The sequence below is a fragment of the Lissotriton vulgaris genome, chromosome 3_1 (genome assembly GCF_964263255.1).
Source record: "Lissotriton vulgaris chromosome 3_1, aLisVul1.2, whole genome shotgun sequence".
Classification (NCBI taxonomy): Eukaryota; Metazoa; Chordata; class Amphibia; order Caudata; family Salamandridae; genus Lissotriton; species Lissotriton vulgaris.
Genome location: NC_141689.1, coordinates 230,327,813 through 230,346,010, shown reverse-complemented (window position 1 = coordinate 230,346,010; position 18,198 = coordinate 230,327,813). Strand labels below are relative to the sequence as shown.

The 18,198-nt window shown below is 41.6% G+C and overlaps 1 protein-coding gene across 1 annotated transcript in view; it reads right to left on the bottom strand.

The window, feature by feature from the left end:
- Positions 1 to 776: 776 nt before the first annotated feature.
- Positions 777 to 18,198, bottom strand: part of LOC147726234 (uncharacterized) — a 34,694-nt gene continuing 17,272 nt past the window's right edge. The window contains exons 2-3 of the mRNA XM_086963441.1: positions 3,550 to 3,612; positions 777 to 2,268 (exon numbers count right to left, since the gene is read on the bottom strand). Of these exons, the coding sequence (XP_086819567.1) occupies positions 777 to 2,268; positions 3,550 to 3,612 (1,555 nt within the window). The remainder of the gene's footprint in view (positions 2,269 to 3,549; positions 3,613 to 18,198) is intronic.

The following is an 18,198-nucleotide window of genomic DNA, read 5'->3' as shown; positions in this document are numbered from 1 at the left end:
AATCTCTGTCTTAGTGCCATTTAGTTTTAGGCAGTGCTCTGTCATCCAAGTGGCCAGCTTACTCATGCAAGCATTGAAGTTGTCTGCTTCCATTGAGGGGGCTTGTGACAGAGATATTAGAAGTTGCGTGTCGTCGGCGTAAGAGACAAGCTCTACGCCGAACGATTGTACAACTTCTGCCAAGGGAGCCATGTATAAATTGAACAGGGTGGGACTCAGGGCAGAGCCCTGAGGCACCCCCTGTTCCAGCATCACGCTGTCTGAGAGAAAAGTCCCTCTCTGGACCTGAAAGCTCCTGTTAGTCAAAAAGGCTTTCAGCCATCCCAGTGCCTTATTGGTGACTCCCGCTTTGTTTAGACACTGTAGCAGGATGGAATGCGCTACAGTGTCAAACGCGGCACTGAGATCCAACATGATGAGAGCCATGGTCTTACCCTCGTCCGCTCCTTCCCGTAGGGTTTCAGTAGCCCTCAGGAGTGCTGTCTCTGTGGAAAAATTAGATCTAAACCCCGATTGGGATTTATGAAAAATATTATAGACTTCTAAATGGTCCATGAGTTGGGCATTAGCAATTTTCTCAGCTAGCTTTGCAAGGTAAGGTAACAGAGATATTGGACGTAGATTGTCTAGTATGTCTTGACTTATATTCGGCTTTTTTTTTTATCGGTAGTAAAACAGCCTGTTTCCATTCCATAGGCAGGCTAGCTGTGGAAAAGGAGACTTGAAGCAGATGTCTAAAATGAGGTTCTAGTACAGGAAAAGCTTCCGCTAGAATTTTAGGAGGCGCAGGGTCCCGGGGAGATCCTGATTTGATTTTTTTGCACATTTTTGGCCAGTACTTCATAGGGAGGAACTTCAAATGAGCCTAGGCACTCCGGGGTGCTTACGAGATTGATATTTTCAACAAAATCGGTTGCCGACTTTATATTATTGGAAAAACTAGCATAGATGTTTGTAATCTTTCCTGAGAAGTATTGGGCAATTTTGTTACAGGTTTCCACCGAGTCGTTTTGGGAGGAGGGATTCGCATCCACTATGGAGATTTCTTTATAAATTTGGTAAAGTTCCTTAGAGGAGTTATCTGCTTCCATAATGCGAGTATGGTAATGAGCTGCCTTAGACAGACGTATGGTTTTGTTGTATTCTCTTTGCGCTATCTTGTACTGGGCTTTAATTTCTGGGCAGTATTTTTGGCGCCATGCTCTTTCAAGCTTTTTACAAGCTGTCTTCATGGTTTGAAGTTCTTGACTGAACCAGGGAGCAGCTTTTTTTGTTCTCCTATCTTTGGTCGTGGTGCGAATTGGGGCAGTGATGTCAAGGGCCTTGGTGACAACATTATGTATATGCTTATTGGCTGTCTCGCAATCATTCCCTCTAGGAGGTCCTACATCCTGGACAATTTTAGTAAAAGATTCTAATGAGAAATTTTTCCATTTTCTGCGTTTATATCGTATGGACTGATGACGATAATGTTCAGTTCTGTCTAATTGAATAGTGATGGGGATGATGTAATGATCCGACCAAGGTATAGGTTGAGGAGCTGAAGTTTGAGCTCCATGCCAGTTGCCAAAAACAGGGTCTAATAAGTGCCCTAATTGATGTGACGGTTCCTTGTTTTTTAATTCCAGCTGTATCGAGAGTAGCTCAGCTTGAATATCAGTAGCGTCAGTGTCTAAGGGGTCTTCAAAGTGGGCATTAAGATCCCCTAGCACTAGTAAACGAGATTTCCTTAGTGCTAGGTGGGTTATGGCTTCCATAAGGGTGGAAGTAAAGTCATATAACCTGCCAGGTGGTCGATATATCAGGATGCCCGATATAGAGTGATTGGGGCCGGTGTTAATCGTGAATGAGCCCGCTTCACTGTGGTCTACCGAGATGGGAGATATCGTGCATACTAGAGGGGCTTTCGTAGCGATGGCGATGCCACCACCTCGACCGTCTTTCCTATCCAATCTGGAAAGAGCGTATCCAGGGGGAAGGGCTTGAATAATATCCGGGTCGGAGTATTCATCCAGCCAAGTTTCCGTCAAGAATAATATGTTAAGGTTCTGATCCTCGAGTAAATGGAAGATTTCTATACAATGCTTACGCAGAGATCTGCAATTAAGCAAGGCTGCTTTGATGGTATGACCCGTGTTAGTTGCTGGGACATGGCTGACAGGAGCAAAAGTGCATAGGGTGCATTTATTTAGCGACAGGGCATGCAAAGAATGTTTGCAGCCTGCTGGCGTGTCAGGTTGCAGGGCAAGCAATTCCTGTCTGCCATACCTGATAGTGGTAGTCGTGGGAGAGCCAGGGATTATGGCCCCGAGCCCCGTCCGGCCGCGGACGGCTGCAGACGGGCTGGACTTTGGCTCGACTTCGGCGCGCTTCCGGCGCGCCCGCTGCACGCGTCCGCTGCGCGGTCGCGGTCCTACACACATTTATAGATGAGGTAGGGGCAACTAGAGCGCTGACCTTTCGTCCTGAGCCCGGAAGTGTTGGGCTCCTCCTCCACCCTCCGCAACAAACGCCCAGCAAGGACGCGGCGGACCGGGGTGGGAGTTCTACAAATACAACCCAATCTGTGAGTTTACATTATCCTACAAGGTGAGGTAGCCTTTTTAAAAATGCACAGTCAATTTAGCACCAAAATACACAAAAGATAAAATTAGCGGTCACTAAGTTTTTAAAAACGTTATATGCTTAGCACTTGCAGTGCATGTCTAGAGACACACAACGCTAGCAGATAGAGTCCGCCACTGCCACCGGCGAGACTCTTCTCCACCACGTGCGTGTGTCCAGACCAAGTTTATATTACCTCCCTCGTACAGCGCAACTAGAGCGCTGACCTTTCGTCCTGAGCCCGGAAGTGTTGGGCTCCTCCTCCACCCTCCGCAACAAACGCCCAGCAAGGACGCAGTTACACTGTAAGGAGATGTTTGTGCGCTGTTTTTGTTCCAACGTAGTGTATCCCATGCACTCCCACTGCATAGCAGTAAATTCTCAATATTGCGTACCTAGACTGTTGCACCTCATTGACTCGCAGAGTCTGGAGGTGAGTGTTTTTCTTGAGAAGTCAGAGGCAGATTTACAAGCTCCTTGCACCACTTTTCCAATGATAAAAGTGACACAGAAGTGGCGCAAGAAGCTTGTGGATATGTTCCTTGGATTGTTGTAACCTATCTATTCTCACTGCTCGGAGGTAATTGTATATTTCTATGCAGTCCAGCTGCTGCACACTACCCACTCTCTACTTTCGCAGATAACTTGTTGTTGTTTCGGAAACAAGTTTCTTTGCTCACCTAGTGCCATTGGCGTGCTTCAAAGAGGGTGCACTACGTGTCAAAGCAGGCTTCACTGTGGCCAACAGAGTTCACTACTTGAACTCAGCTAAGGTTGTACATGGCAGAGTGGACAGCAGAGTCCATAACTTTAAAAGAGAAAGAGAAAGCGAAACGATGTGAGAGAAAGTGAGAAAGAGAAAGAGAGAAAAAACGACATTAAAACGTGAGAGAGAGAAAGTTGTAGATGGAGCAGTTAATAGTGGAGAAAATACTCATAGCTCACCTTTTGCCTCCATTCTGTGTCCAAGCACATGCTGCTTCAGAGTGCACCTTCCAGTTTAGTGATCTGAAGATAGTATAATGAGTTAGTAATATCATAGTCCATACAACTGCACACGTTTTTTTTTCTTTATTTTTTTGTACACTCAGGATACTATATTATACCAAGTTCCACTGTAAGGAGGTGCCTGTGTGCTGTTTTTCTTGCAAAGTAGTATATCCCATGCACTCCCACTGCATAGCGGTGAGTTCTAAATATTGTGTACCTAGACTGTTGCACCCCATTGACTCGCAGAGTCTGGAGGTGAGGGTTTTTCTTGAGAAGTCAGTGGCAGATTTACAAGCTCCTTGCTCCACTTTTTACATGTTAACACTGACACAAAAGTGGTGCAAGAAGCTTCTAGATCTGTTCCTCAGACTGTTGTAACCTATCTATTCTCACTGCTCGGAGGTAATTGTATATTTATACGCAGTCAAGCTGCTGCACACTACCCACTCTCTCCTTTCACAGATAACTTGTTGTTGTTTCAGAAACAAGTTTCTTTGCTCACCTGGTGCCATTGGCGTGATTCAAAGAGGGTGCACTACGCGTCAAAGCAGGCTTCACTGTGGCTAACAGATTTTACTACTTGAACTCAGCTAAGGTTGTACACGGCAGACAGCAGCGTCCATAACTTAAAAAAAAAAAGAGAAACGATGTGAAAGAGAGTGAGAAAGAGAAGAGAGAAAAAACGACAATAAAACATGGGAGAGAGAAAGAGCCGTTAATAGTGGAGAAAATACTCATAGCTCACCTTTTGCCTCAGTTGTGTGTCCAAACAGGTACTGGTTTATAGTCCACCCTCCAGTTTAGTGATCTGAAAGATAGTATATAGAGTTAGTACATAAAACATACAACTGCACACGTATATTTTTGATCCATTTTTTTTTACACTCAGGTAAATATATTTGATCAAGTTCCACTGTAAGGAGGTGTCTGTGCGCTGTTTTTTTTCCAAAGTAGTATATCCAATGCACTCCCACTGCATAGCGGTAAGTTCTCAATATTGCGTACCTAGACTGTTGCACCCCATTGACTTGCAAAGTCTGGAGGTGAGTATTTTTCTTGAGAAGTCAGAGGTAGATTTACAAGCTCCTTGCGCCACTTTTTCCATGTTAAAAGTGACACAAAAGTGGCGCATGAAGCTTATAGATCTGTTCCTCAGATTGTTGTAAACTATCTATTCTCACTGCCCAGAGGTAATTGTATCATTCTACTCAGTGAAGCTGCTGCACAGCAGGCGGGCAACTAGAGCCAAATTTGGGGGGGGCTGAAAAATAATTCTTCCAACCATAGACACAGTGGCTGTAAGAAGGGGTGAACACATAACAAAAGCCTCATTTACAAGTAAATAGACTTTTAAAGAGATGTTAAGTACTCGGGTGCAGCTGCAATTAGATGCTCGCTTGTCCGCGAAGCTGTCTTTGCCCGGGCTGACACACACGATGGGGGGGGGTTAAAGCCTTGTGAGCCCAATGGGTGTTGCGCGCCTGCTGCACACTACCCACTCACTCCTTTCACAGATAACTTGTCATTGTTTCTGAAAACAGCTTCTTTGCCCACCTTGTGCCATTGGCGTGATTCAAAGAGGGTGCACTACGGTCGAAGCAGGCTTCTCAGTTGTTGTTACAATGGCCACGCATCATGGCAGAATACACAAACGTAGAGCTTTGTCGTTATTTTGGGGGGAGGTGACGCCAGTTTGTGAAACACAACCTGTAAGATAAAAAGGAAGTTAACATTGTGTGTAATTTTTTTATCAAAGTAGAAAGGAAGTGAGAGAGTGACTGTAAAGAATATTAGGAGCTCAACTTTCTGTCACCAGTGTGTTTTTCACTACGTGCCGGGACATAATGCACCCTGAAGCTCTACATCTAAAAGGTAGTAAAAGAAAGATGTTATGATTGGTGATTGTTACTATCTTAATGTGGAGTTGAATAACATCGCCCTTTCGCACACGTTCCTTCTCGCATTTAAAATAACTATTAGTATAGTTTATATTCCGGACGTTTGAGTGATTAGCAAAACGTTCCTGCTATAGGAAACAAATATATACATGTAATTTGATACACTATATAGGACTCCGTTCGTCTAAATCGCTGCGTTTCTTTTTTTATCCAGTCTGCTACAGCCCTTCGACTTAATCCGATGCACACCCAGGCCTCACTGCTCACCTTTTTGTGGACAGAACACCTTCTACATCATGTAGTCCCGATCTGCCACCAAGAAGTCTGACATATGGTGCCGAGTCTTGATATCGGTATGGCTAACGACATACTCATGCTCCCATCATCATCATCGCAGGTTCTTCACCCGCTCAGTGCTTTGGGTACCACTAACTCAGTGACCAAAGAGGCCAGGGACGTGGTAGTGGGCCCATTTGTTCGGTAGTTCGGGCCTACATGAGACGTCAGAACCACTAGGACGGATGGGAGCAACTCTAAAATGGCATACAGCACGTGTGCCCCGTCTTTTTTATAGATAGGGTCACATGTGTTGTGCCGCATGTGCTGGATGGGTGTGGTGTGGGTGTATACCAGCCATGAGGGAGTGTGTGTGCCATTCTGACAACTAGACCTGGAACTAATAAATCACTACAATGGAAATCTGGGCCATGTAGTGTTGTTGTGTTTTTCTGGTAGAGTAAGCGGAGTGGGCTGGCCTGACGTACACCAGTGCTGCACGAGGCTCTGAAGCATGATTCCGGAGCTTTGGGCGTGGTCACGTCGTGAGCTGTATGAAAAATCATGGGATTCGGGTGTCCCTTTTGTAGTGCTGAAATCACCCGGGTTTTAAAAGTAAATGTGTCATTATATCTGTAAAGTACTACAACTTGGCCAACATGGACGGTACGGGGTATCACTGACTGTATATTCGTTTATAGTTGCACACATAAAATATGGTAGACATGACGTATTTCTGTGAATATTAATGTTTATTGTACATTCAGTGGAGTGTTGTAGTAGTAGTAATATAGGGCTGTGAAAGGTTTAAGTTGTATTTTCTGGCACATGAAGGGCAGCTAATTTATATACGTATGTTCTCATTCAGGTACACTGTACAACTTGATGCTGGAAATCAGTGTAATCACATAATGTATGTGTACCCCGTGAGAATAAAACCCGAAGCCCGCTTTATTGTTAATTAGCCCCTGGGGGGGCCAAATCCCGTGGGCAATGTACTTATTTAAAATGGGGGGCCCAGAGGGGCCCCCCTGCCCCGGAGACCACCACCTCCCCCGGGCTTTGACATTATGTATGCAGGGGGCCTCATGGTCCCCCCGCAGCCCTGGGGACCGCCTCCCCCAGGCTTCTTTTTTTATAATAATGGGGGGCCCAAAGGGGCCCCCCAACCCCGGGGAGCGCACCCCGGGGCTTTGACATTATGTATGCGGGGGGCTCACGGCTCCCCCGCAGCCCCGGGGACAGCCACCCCTGGGGCTTCTTTTTTAAAATAAAAAATACCTGTGTTGGGGGCTCAAGCCCCCCACATGCTCCGCAGACCGTCAACTCCCCAGGGCACAACATTTTTAAATTGGGGAGTCAGTGACGGACCCCCCAGCCCTGGGGACCACCACCCCCGGGGCTTTTAAATGTTGGGAGGGGGGCCATGCTGCCCCCCTACTGGAGGCTTGTGGTGGCCCTGGTGTGCACGCGTTGGGTACGCGTACCATACCCCGTATTCTACCTGGTTTATAAGCTTATGTGCTTAGATGTTGAGTGGCTCTAAAAAGAGCCCTTGTGTTTATTGGGCGATTTTAGTACCTACAAGTAATTACCGATGCAGAGCCTAAAGTTCAAGAGGAAGACTCTTTATCCTTCATCAGTAAATTGTACACCATCTATCCTATGGATGCCATGCATATTGAAACGCAGATTGTTTTGTTAAATGGACCCCATTCTATAGTCTCGGAGAAAAGCAGAAACAGATGTATTCACATGTTTCCTAGCTTTCTCAATCTGTGGACAATATTAGTTGGACCAGTTCCATTTCTAGACAAAGGCAGTTTGGGGGAAAAGTGCCATCAATTCTCCAAAGGTGTCCTTCATAATCACTTCCAGCCCTACCCCAGTCAAAGTGCCTAGGTCATTGCCACCACAGTGCACAATTATGAGGTCACGGTTTTGGAGATGCAAAAAGGATTTAACCAATGGCATCAATTGCTGCCATTTTAACCCTCTCTGTCCAATCCATTTAATGTCTACATTTGGTAAACCAATATAGGTCTTTGTGAATTCCTTTCTGTTCTGAGTACCTTTGGCTCCAGAAAATATAGCTGTGACCCACAATCCACACTCTAAACATGTTGAAGAGAGGTCTGGATGCTCTCAGATGGTCTCTGAAAATGAAATGGCAGTTTGAAAACTAAGATTTTTCTAAAATGGTGCATAAGATGCAGTTTTGAAAAAAGATCAGAAATGATTGGTTGTTTGAGAACAATCTACACTGAAATTTAGGGTGCATGATTCTGGTTTTTAAAAGCATGTTTCTTATTGGTTAACAAAAACTGCACATTACATAAGATAAGCTGGTATGTTGAAAATTCAAGCAGTTTTGATTAGTAACATTGTGTGATGAACTTTTGACCTGTGTGCTCAGTGAAGTGTAGTGTTTCCATGGTAACAGGCAGAAGGCAGAATGGGGGTAGGGTTCAAAGCTATGTCAGTTGGATAGGGTTTAAAAGTTCAACCAATAGAAATGTGTGTTTGCTTTTGAATTAATGTGGGAAGAAATGTGATTTGTTATTTACATGTATATGCGAGTAGTATAAGAGGGAAACCTTGCCATTTTCTGGTTTTTTTAAGAACACTGAAGTACAAAGATTCTGTGTAAGAATATCTGCTGTGTGACTGACAATCTTCTTAATCTACAAATCAATTTGAAAGGTGAGTTGTTAACTTGTAAGGGGATGTATGTGGTGCATTTTTTTTAATAAGAGTAATGTGTTTATCGTTCTAAATTGCAAGTAGTTTAGTTGTGTAGAATCACATTCTGAGTTTGTCTGCATTTTGATAACCATTGTGATAAAAGCATTTGGTAAGTTAATGTCTTTGGTAAGTCACCTTTGTACAGTAAAGTGCAGTACTAAAAAATGTAGAATGTTTGCAGTTACTTTTGCAGTTGAAGTGTCGTTCAGCACCCTGCATCTTCTGGCTGGGCTATGCACCAATGTGGTTTCCTGGGCATAGTGTTTCTAACTTACATGGGTCGTTCAGCACCGTGCATCTTCTGGCTAAATCTGGTTTAAATGCTCTGGTTTCTTTTCTTTGGTCAAATGTTTTTATTAGGGGTATAGGGTTAAATTTCCTAAGTATTTTGGGCTATGCACCCATGTGCTTTGCTGGGCATAGTGTTTAATTGATGTTGTTACACTGGCCCGGTTGGCGGCAGTTGAAGCAGAGCCTAGCAACTTCTTTTATTCTTCTCAGCAGTGTCTAAATATCTTTCTTTGGAGCCCCATTACAACACGTGACAGCAAGTGCTTGAGAGTGACAGATGATGCTCAATACGGACGTTTACAGATGGCAGATGCAGCGTGGATGAATGATGGATGGATGGATGTGTGAAAAGGTGGATGAAAAATGGATGGATGGATGAATGGATGGATGGAAGGGTGGATGGGCGAAGGATGGATGTATGGATGTATGGATGGAAGGATGAAAAGGTGGATGGATGAAGGATGTATGGAAGGATGGGAGGATGAAAGGGTGGATGAATGAAGGATGGATGGATGGTAGGATGCAAGGGTGTATGGATGAATGATGATGGATGTGTGAAAGGGTGGGTGGATGAATGTTGGATGAAAGGGTGGATGGAAGAAGGATGTATGTATGGATGGAAGGATTAAAGGGTGGATGGTTGAAGGATGGATGGATGGGTGTGTGAAAGGGTGGGTGGATGAATGATAAATGGATGGATGGATGAAAGGGTGGATGGATGAAGGATGTATGGATGGAAGGGTGAAAGGAAGGATGGATGAAGGATAGATGGATGCATGGATGAAAGGATGGATGGATGAATAATGTATGGATGGATGGAAGGATGGAAGGGTGGATGTATGAAGGATGAATGGAAGGATGCATGGGTGGATGGATGAAGGATGGATGTATAGATGAGGCATGGGATGGATGTAGGGATGATGCATTGGCGATCTTAATGCACATTCAAATATTTGCACTGTACGGGATAAGTCTCTCTTTATCAGTTTATACGAAATATTAAGTATTCATATAATCATATACACTGCAATCTTTTTGCTTTTCTGTGCCTATCCTCAAAACGCTGATTCTGATTAGGGAAAAATTATTTGTTGGAATCAAATCATTGACTGCAAGAACTGCAACTGATATTACATAGAAATGCTGCGTGACAGTGACAGATTGCCGCACATATTTAATCTCTAGCGATTGCGCTAAAGAAGAGTTTAGTCTAAGACACTTTGCTGAAAGAGGCTGACAATATCCATAAACTGTCACATGGAAATTATGGTAGCAAACGTATTTGCACACTTTCCTTCCTCACAAATCTGTTCCGTTAGCCAAACTGAACAAATTATTTAACCTTCGCTCTCCTTTGCTTGCTGTTAAAGCCTTTGAAGAATTGCGCTCGCATTATGGACATTAAATGAATTTATGTTTATGCTGCTGTAGCCTATACCAGTGTCCCAACCTAACCTGCACAAGATCAAACTTGCATCGATGCTAGTATGACAGGTGCGTGCAGAAGATGTTTCATAGCACATAGAAATGTGCTGCTTTTCATTCCGACTGATCAAACGGTGAACACCCATCACTGCGGAGTGTGTGTTTTCGGTTAAGGGTCGGGTCAGGGGGATGTAGTGTAAGGTACTAATTAAGGATTTAGGAGTATGGGTTTAGGGGGACAGGAGTAGGGGGTGTTCTTGTGCTGGGGGTAGTGTGTGTTATTTCGGGGGAAAAAATGCGATGTTAAAGCATGCGGGGTGTTTGTGTGCGTAGAGGTTGTGTTTGTATGCATTTCAATGGTGGAGCGAAGTAATGGGTTGCGCTGTGTCAGCATGCTTTGTGAATGTGTTTGCGATGTAAAGACGGGGATGTGAATGTTTGCAATGAAAACGTGTGCGCATTTCTAGACTAGTAAATGTGTTTTGGTAAAATGCAAGGTCTAATATTGTTTATCTAGAATTACACTGTGCGTCTGTGTGCATTTAGGAATTATTCTGAGAGAAGCATTTTTGTATGTTTTGTGTTTGCAGACACGTAACTGCTTAAAGATCTATCCTTTTTTTAAGTTTTGATAGGATTAGAAACCAGTTATTGCTTTTGTATTTGGAAAATGACTCATGGTTGTATAGTAAAATGCAGTATTTATATTTCTGGAATGTGTACTGTCATCTTAGCCCTTCAAGAGTAATTAATAGTGTTGCTTGTCTAGAATCAGACTTCTGTTTCAAATCTACAATTTCTCAGTCAGTATACATACACTGCTGCACACACTCTGGGGCAGATTTACAAGCCCCTGGTGCCTCTTTGTTGTTCCATTGTGTCACTTTTTTGATGTAATTTTCGCGCCAATAATGCAGCAAATTGGTTATGTATTTGCAAAATGAATCAGGATTGTATAGTAAAATGCAGCAGTCATATATATAGAATGTGTTTACTCACTTTAATGTTTCTAGACTAGTAAATGTGTTTTGGTAAAATGCAAGGTCTAATATTTTTTGTCTAGAATCACACTGTGCATCTGTGTGCATTTACGAAAACGTGTGCGCATTTCTAGACTAGTAAATGTGTTTTGGTAAAATGCAAGGTCTAATATTATTTGGCTAGAATTACACTGTGCGTCTGTGTGCATTTAGGAATTATTCTGAGAGAAGCATTTTTGTATGTTTTGTGTTTGAAGACACGTAACTGCTTTAAAATCTATCCTTTTTTCAAGTTTTGATAGAATTAGAAACCAGATATTGCTTTTGTATTCGGAAAATGACTCATGGTTGCACAGTAAAATGCAGTATTTATATTTCTGGAATGTGTGCAGTCATATTAGCCCTTCAAGAGTAATTATTAGGGTTGTTTGTCTAGCATCAGTCTTGTGTTTCAAATTTACAATTCCCCAGTCAGTATACATACACTGCTGCAGACACTCTGGGGCATATTTACAAGCCCCTTGCGCCTCTTTGTGGTCGTAATGTGTCACTTGTTTGTAATGTTGGTGAAAATAGTGCAGCAAATTGCTTATGTATTTGCACAATGAGCTAGGGTTGTGCACTAAAATGCAGTAGTTAGATATATAGTAGGCTTTAGGGCATGGACTACTTCAAACAGCTATGCACTATGCAGTCTTGTATCTACCTGCACAATTGTCTTTCACACCTTCAATGCCCCAGTCTGTATCCTTGCACTTCCACCAAACACTCTGTCAGTGCTGTTGCACTGTTGTAGTGGCCCATTCAGCAGTATGTGCTAATCCATTTACTGCGCTAAAACTCAAGCACTTATAAACTCAGACAGGCACTGTCCTTGCAGAACTGTAATCATTCAGTCAGTACCCAAGTACTCATGCAGCGAAGTAGGCCTTAGGGCAAGAACTGCTTCAAAACGCTATGCACTATGCTTGTAGTCTTCTATTTACTTGCACACTTGTCTTTTGTACCTTCAATCCCTAGTCTATATCCTTACACTTCCACCAAGCAGTCTGTCACTACTGTTGCACTGTTGTATAGACCCATTTAGCAGTTTGTTCTAATCCATTCACTGTACTAAAACTCAAGCACTTATAAATTCAGTCAGGCACTGTCCTTGCAGAACTGTAATCATTCAGTCAGTACCCAAATAGTCGTGCAGCGAAGTAGGTCTTAGGGCATGGACTGCTTCAAACCCATATGCAGTACGCATGCAGTCTTGTATCTATCTGCTCACTTGTCTTTCACACCTTCAATTCCCTAGTCTGTATCCTTGTACTTTCACCAAACACTCTGTCACAGCTGTTCCACTGTTGTAGTCACCCATTCAGCAGTATGTACTCATCCATTCACTTCACCAGAACTAAAGCAGTTATAAATTCAGTCATGCACTCTTCTTGCAGAACTGTAATTATTCAGTCAGTACCCAAGTACTCATGCAGCAAAGTAGGCCTTAGGACATGCACTGCTTCAAACTCCTATGCACTATGATTGCAGTCTTGTATCTACCTGCTCACTTGTCTTTCACACCTTCAATTCACAACTTTTTTTTGCAGTTTTTTAACAGTTTTTTATTTTTTTGTTTTTTTTCAAAGGAAAAAAGGAACTGCGCAAACAAAACAGTGTGCAACGGGAACAAATAAACAAAAAAAATTAACGGCAGCAGCAACGGTGCTCCTGTTTGCGCCTGCAAATCAAATCAATAGACTGTTTGCCATAACATAATGTCTCTTTACAAAATTTGAAAAGAATGATAAGGTCTCCAAAATCGGGACGGATGTCCGGATGCGGACTAGATGGTGGTGTGGAAGTGCTGGCTACAGCTGGTGGAGAGTCTTCCCGAAGCCTGTCACATGCAGCTCTCGCATAATTGCGGGGATGAAGATTCTTCACATGTCGTACCATGCTGGCGGTTCCAAATGAATAATTTTTATTCGGATCACCTCTAGAAAGCATGGTCCCACACACTTTGCATGCAACCTTGGCTGCATTCACTTTTTTTCTCCGTCTGGAACTGTAAAAAATTTCCAGATCAGAGCTTCCTTCCTTTTTGGCTGTGCATCCTCAGCAAGAAATTCTTCTTCTGAAGAGTGTTCAGATGTATCTTCCTCCTGGCATGCATCCATATTAAAGATGTCCTCAAAAACAGAGGAGCTTCAGAAAAGAGATGGTTCTTCAGTGAAAGTCAAAGAATGATTAAAACGGGTGGGGTCCTTCAACAGTTAGAATAGGAAGTATTATGAACCAATCAAATCTCTTGTTTTGAAGTCGTATGTGGTGCGTGGACGGGGATCTTATGATGCGGATACGTACAAAGTACACCGCGATTTGAGTAATAGCTTTTAAAAGTAATATACGCTTATTAAAAGTAAATACATACTAGTTTCATGATTATCTCAGATAATGTCTTGCCTTAATATTTACATTAAATACATAGATATATCTTTTTAAACATTAACAAACTTTTGCGGAGTACGCGTACGTGTGCCGTACAAACGTACATGACGTCACGCGGAAGCACCGATGCAATGCGTTTACCACAAAAAAATGCACACAAAAAAATATAAAAATTAATTTAATATATTGAAAATTTAAAAAAAAAGTTTTAGAATTTTGTTTTTTATATTATTTTACATAAAAAATATGTAATGTAATTTAAAAAATAAAATAACTAACAATGATTATTATAAAAAATTTAGGAAATTAGTATAAAAAAATAAATATAACAATTAATACATTTAAAAATTGACATTTACAAAACCTATGAAATTCACTGTAAAAAACCATAGGTTTTAGGCATGTTATAGTTAGGAATTAGCATTTAAAAAATCTTGCAAATTCACTGAAAAAACCATAGGTTTCAGCCACGTTATAGTTAGGAATTAGCATTTAAAAAATCTTAGAAATTCACTGACAAAACTATAGGTTTCACATGTTATAGTTAGCTGGATATTTCACTCATACAAAACCATTGAAATCCCCTCCTTAGTGATGTCATTTGAGATGTCATCAGTGATGTCATCATTGATGTCACTGACCATGTCATGAGTGATGTGATATATGACCTCATCATCAGTGGATTGCGGGCGCGCAAGTTATAGTTAGCTGAACTAACTATAAAGGGGGAATTTCAATCGTTTTGTATGAGTGAAATGTCCAGCTAACTATAACGTGTGAAACCTATGTTTTTTTCAGTGAATAGATATATATATATGAAGAAAGTTCTGGCCGCCAAATGCAAGACGGGCAAAAATCAGGTGCAGACCTCTTCCGAAATCCCTGTAATTACGGACCAGCACACAAAATCAAGGTGCAAGCAGTGTAGAAGGTTTATTAACATAAAACGACAAGTGTCTATCCATGACGCATTTCGCTCCGCGAAGGAGCTTGGTCACATGACGTGCCCCGGCAAACATTGCATTTTTAAAGTGCATTAAAAACCCAACCAGCTTTAAAAATAAACTGGCCAGCAAAAAAACAATGATAATTAATATAGACAACAGACTATATCAGAACGGCACATATTCCAAAAATGTTGTCGTTTTTGCATGTAAAGAAGCCAATCAATATGGCTATTTACACAAAGTTGTTTGTATAAAGTGTCTCGGTGGAGTGCTGAAAATAAAAGCAGATAAATACAACGTCATAGACACAGGAAAATATTGTAATGGATTTATTTGTTTGAGATAATCAACCCTAAGAGATTGCATATTTCCGACAGATGTATTGGCAATCAATCACTCAACAATAGAGGAGATAATATCTCAAGAATGAAAATAAGTATAATGCAAAGATCTGAATTGCGGGCAAGTGCCCAAGCTAGTGTACTCTCGAAGCTATGAGTGCAAAAGTAGAATCCAACTGAAGGTCATTAAATAGAAAAATTGACCCAAACACAAATAATGTCTTCCAACAGTTAAAAAAGTAGTTCTTTAAAAATGTGTTTAAACATCCTACGCCTAACAAAGTGCATATGCAAAATATACAAGGCAAAAGATTCGGAGGAGACATTGAGTCCATATACAAAATGAAGCTGCCAAAGGATTCAACAAGTCTTCAAATCAAGTGCCTCACTAAGAGGCCAAATGTATCGTAAATGTATCAAAACAAGAGTTCACAATTCAGAAAAATGCTAAAAAGGGTTGTTAACCATATATTATTACCAAAATACAAAAACGTTGTAATAGACAAATAATCACATTGCGCCAATATCATAGTCTAAAGTGCATCAGTGCTAAAATAGTGGTTTGAAAATGTGCAAAATTAGAGCAAAAAAGTGCATGAGTGAAATAGCAGCAAAGTAGAGGTTGCAGAATTTACAGCCTTTGAGGAATAGTTAAAAAAGGGGGGCAAACAGTGACTAAAGCTATAGATATGATACTATAGCCAAATTTCAAAAATTGTAATTAGGTGGATGTCTGCTATACAGCCATAAAGTCAGAAACAGCCACAGATCATTTTTTCTCGGTTCCCTCCCCGTCCGAGATTCGGGACCGAGCCTAGGACAGTATACTCAAGATCTTTGAGTTTGTTATTATGTATTGCTTTGAAGTGTCTTGCCACCGGATAATTGCTGTCTGAATTCACGAAGGCTCTTATGTGCTGCAAGATGCACTTGTAGACGGGGAGCTTTGTGCTGCCAATATATTCAAGATTGCAGGTGCATTTCAGTTTGTAAATCACATAATCAGACCTGCAAGTTAGATATTCTTGAATAGCGATTGTATCCTCACTAAAAGCTGTTGTATAGTGAGTACCGTTCTTGGCAAAGGTGCAAGCACGTCATGACGTGCATTTAAAAAAAATCATTTTTGATAACCATGTTTCTTGACATGGACCTCAGGCATCGGTCTGTCAAGGGCATCTCCCATGGAGGGAGCCCTCTTGAATGTAATTGATGGCTGACTAGGCATTATAGGTCCCAAGATAGTGTTGGTTAAGACAATAGGCCATTAGGAACAGATAATCCAACAAATTGCTCTTTCTTGGGTGCAAAAGGTGGTTATCAGGCGCACTGAGGGTTCACTTTTTGGAAGGACAGATGTAGTAGCCACAGGAGCCAAAAGTTCATCCCGAGATTTAAGTTTGGCTTTAAGTAAGGCTTGATCCAGAATTTTCCATTTGTATCCCCTTTTAAGAAAACGCTGAACCGCTTCGGCTAAACATGCGTCCGCTGTTTCAGTATTGCTGCATATCCTACGGATACAGATAAATTCTCCGTACGGAATGCTGTAGATGGTATGGACGGGGTGTGCACTTTGGGCATGAAGGATGGAATTGCCCACTGTTGATTTTCGATGGAGCCTAGTGTGTAAAATATCTGCCTCAATATACAGTTGCACATCCAAAAATTCTGTTAGATTGTTGTTAATATTAGCCGTGAACTTTAAATTAAGGTCATGGATGTTAATATTAGAAACAAAGGCTGCAGCCTCCCCAGACGAACCCTTCCAAATAATGCATACATCATCGATGTAACACCAGTAATGGACAATATGTTGCCACCAGTGGCCGTGGGCGACTCTGAGCACGTGCTCCTCCCACCAGCCAACATGCAAGCATGAATAGCTGGGGGAGAAGTTCGAGCCCATTGCCATCCCATGCAACTGTTGGAAGATGCTGTTCTGAAATTGGAAAAAGTTAGTTCTGAGACAGATCTCAATCATTTGTAATAACATTCTGTTATGTTCACGAAATGACACATCACAGCTATATAAGACATATTCAGTAGCTCTGATACCATGTTCGTGGTTGATGGATGTATATAAGGATTCAATATCCAAAAATAGATAATCAGTACACCATTCAACATTCCTAGTTTTGATTAAAAAGTCAGTGGTATCTTTCAGATAAGAAGGAAAATTAATGACATGGGGTTGGAGAAAAAAATCAACATATTTAGAAATGTTCTCATTGATGCTGCCTTGTGCAGAGATTATTGGACGTCCTGGGACTGGAGTAACCAATGTGTGGACTTTTGGGAGGAAATACAGAATCTGGGTAATAGGGTGTTCCACACTTAGGAATTTTGATTCCTCTTTGGTGAGTAAACAGGTTCGCTGCCAGTTATAGATCTTCTTGCCTATTCCCTCCTCACTTTTGTGCATCACGAACTTGGTAGATTTTGCATAGCAAGATACATCTGATAAATGTCTCTCGGCCTCTGCCAAATAATCAAGCCTAGACCACAAATTATATATAAGTATATATATATATATATATATATATATATATATATATATGAATCAACAAAGGTCCAGGCTTTTGTGGGCGCACTCACTGCAAGTTAGCACCAGCCGAATTATCTTCGCTGCACGCACCCCCTTCGGCGTGCCTGAAGCCTATGGTTTTTTAAGTGAATATATATATATATATATATGGGATGGTCTTGGCATTGTGGAAATTAAGTGAGATAGCGAAGAATCCATTGCTAAGGTAGGGAAATCATCTGGCAAAGTAACAAGATTTTTTACTAGAATATTGATGAGAAGAGAGAATTTGAGTTGGAAGAAGAAGGGGCAAAGAAATATGTTTTGAAATTGAGTGAAGGAAACTGGGTTGTTATTGACGAATTGGTCTCCCACCTAAGCAACACCCTTGTCCCTCCAGGACCTCCAAAATAGAGGTTGATTGCAAAGTACAATAAGATTATTATACCAATTGTGTGTAAGTATACATGAAGAGAGCAGAGGGAGGCACTATGTGGGAAAAATGTCTAAATTCTAGGTTGGAGAGATATGCAGGAGTAAAGGAATGGGGGAGATATTCTTGGAAAAAAAGGTAAAATAAATTATTTTTCTATTGTTAGGTAAAGTGGGGAAGAGGAAGTTGGGGTTTTACCAATCAAAAAATGGCCTGTCAAAAAAAAAACAACTTAAGATACTGTTTGGATGCCAGGAAAATTTAACAGCTCCTTCATTTCGAAAGTGTTTCAAATGGGACAGGGAAATACA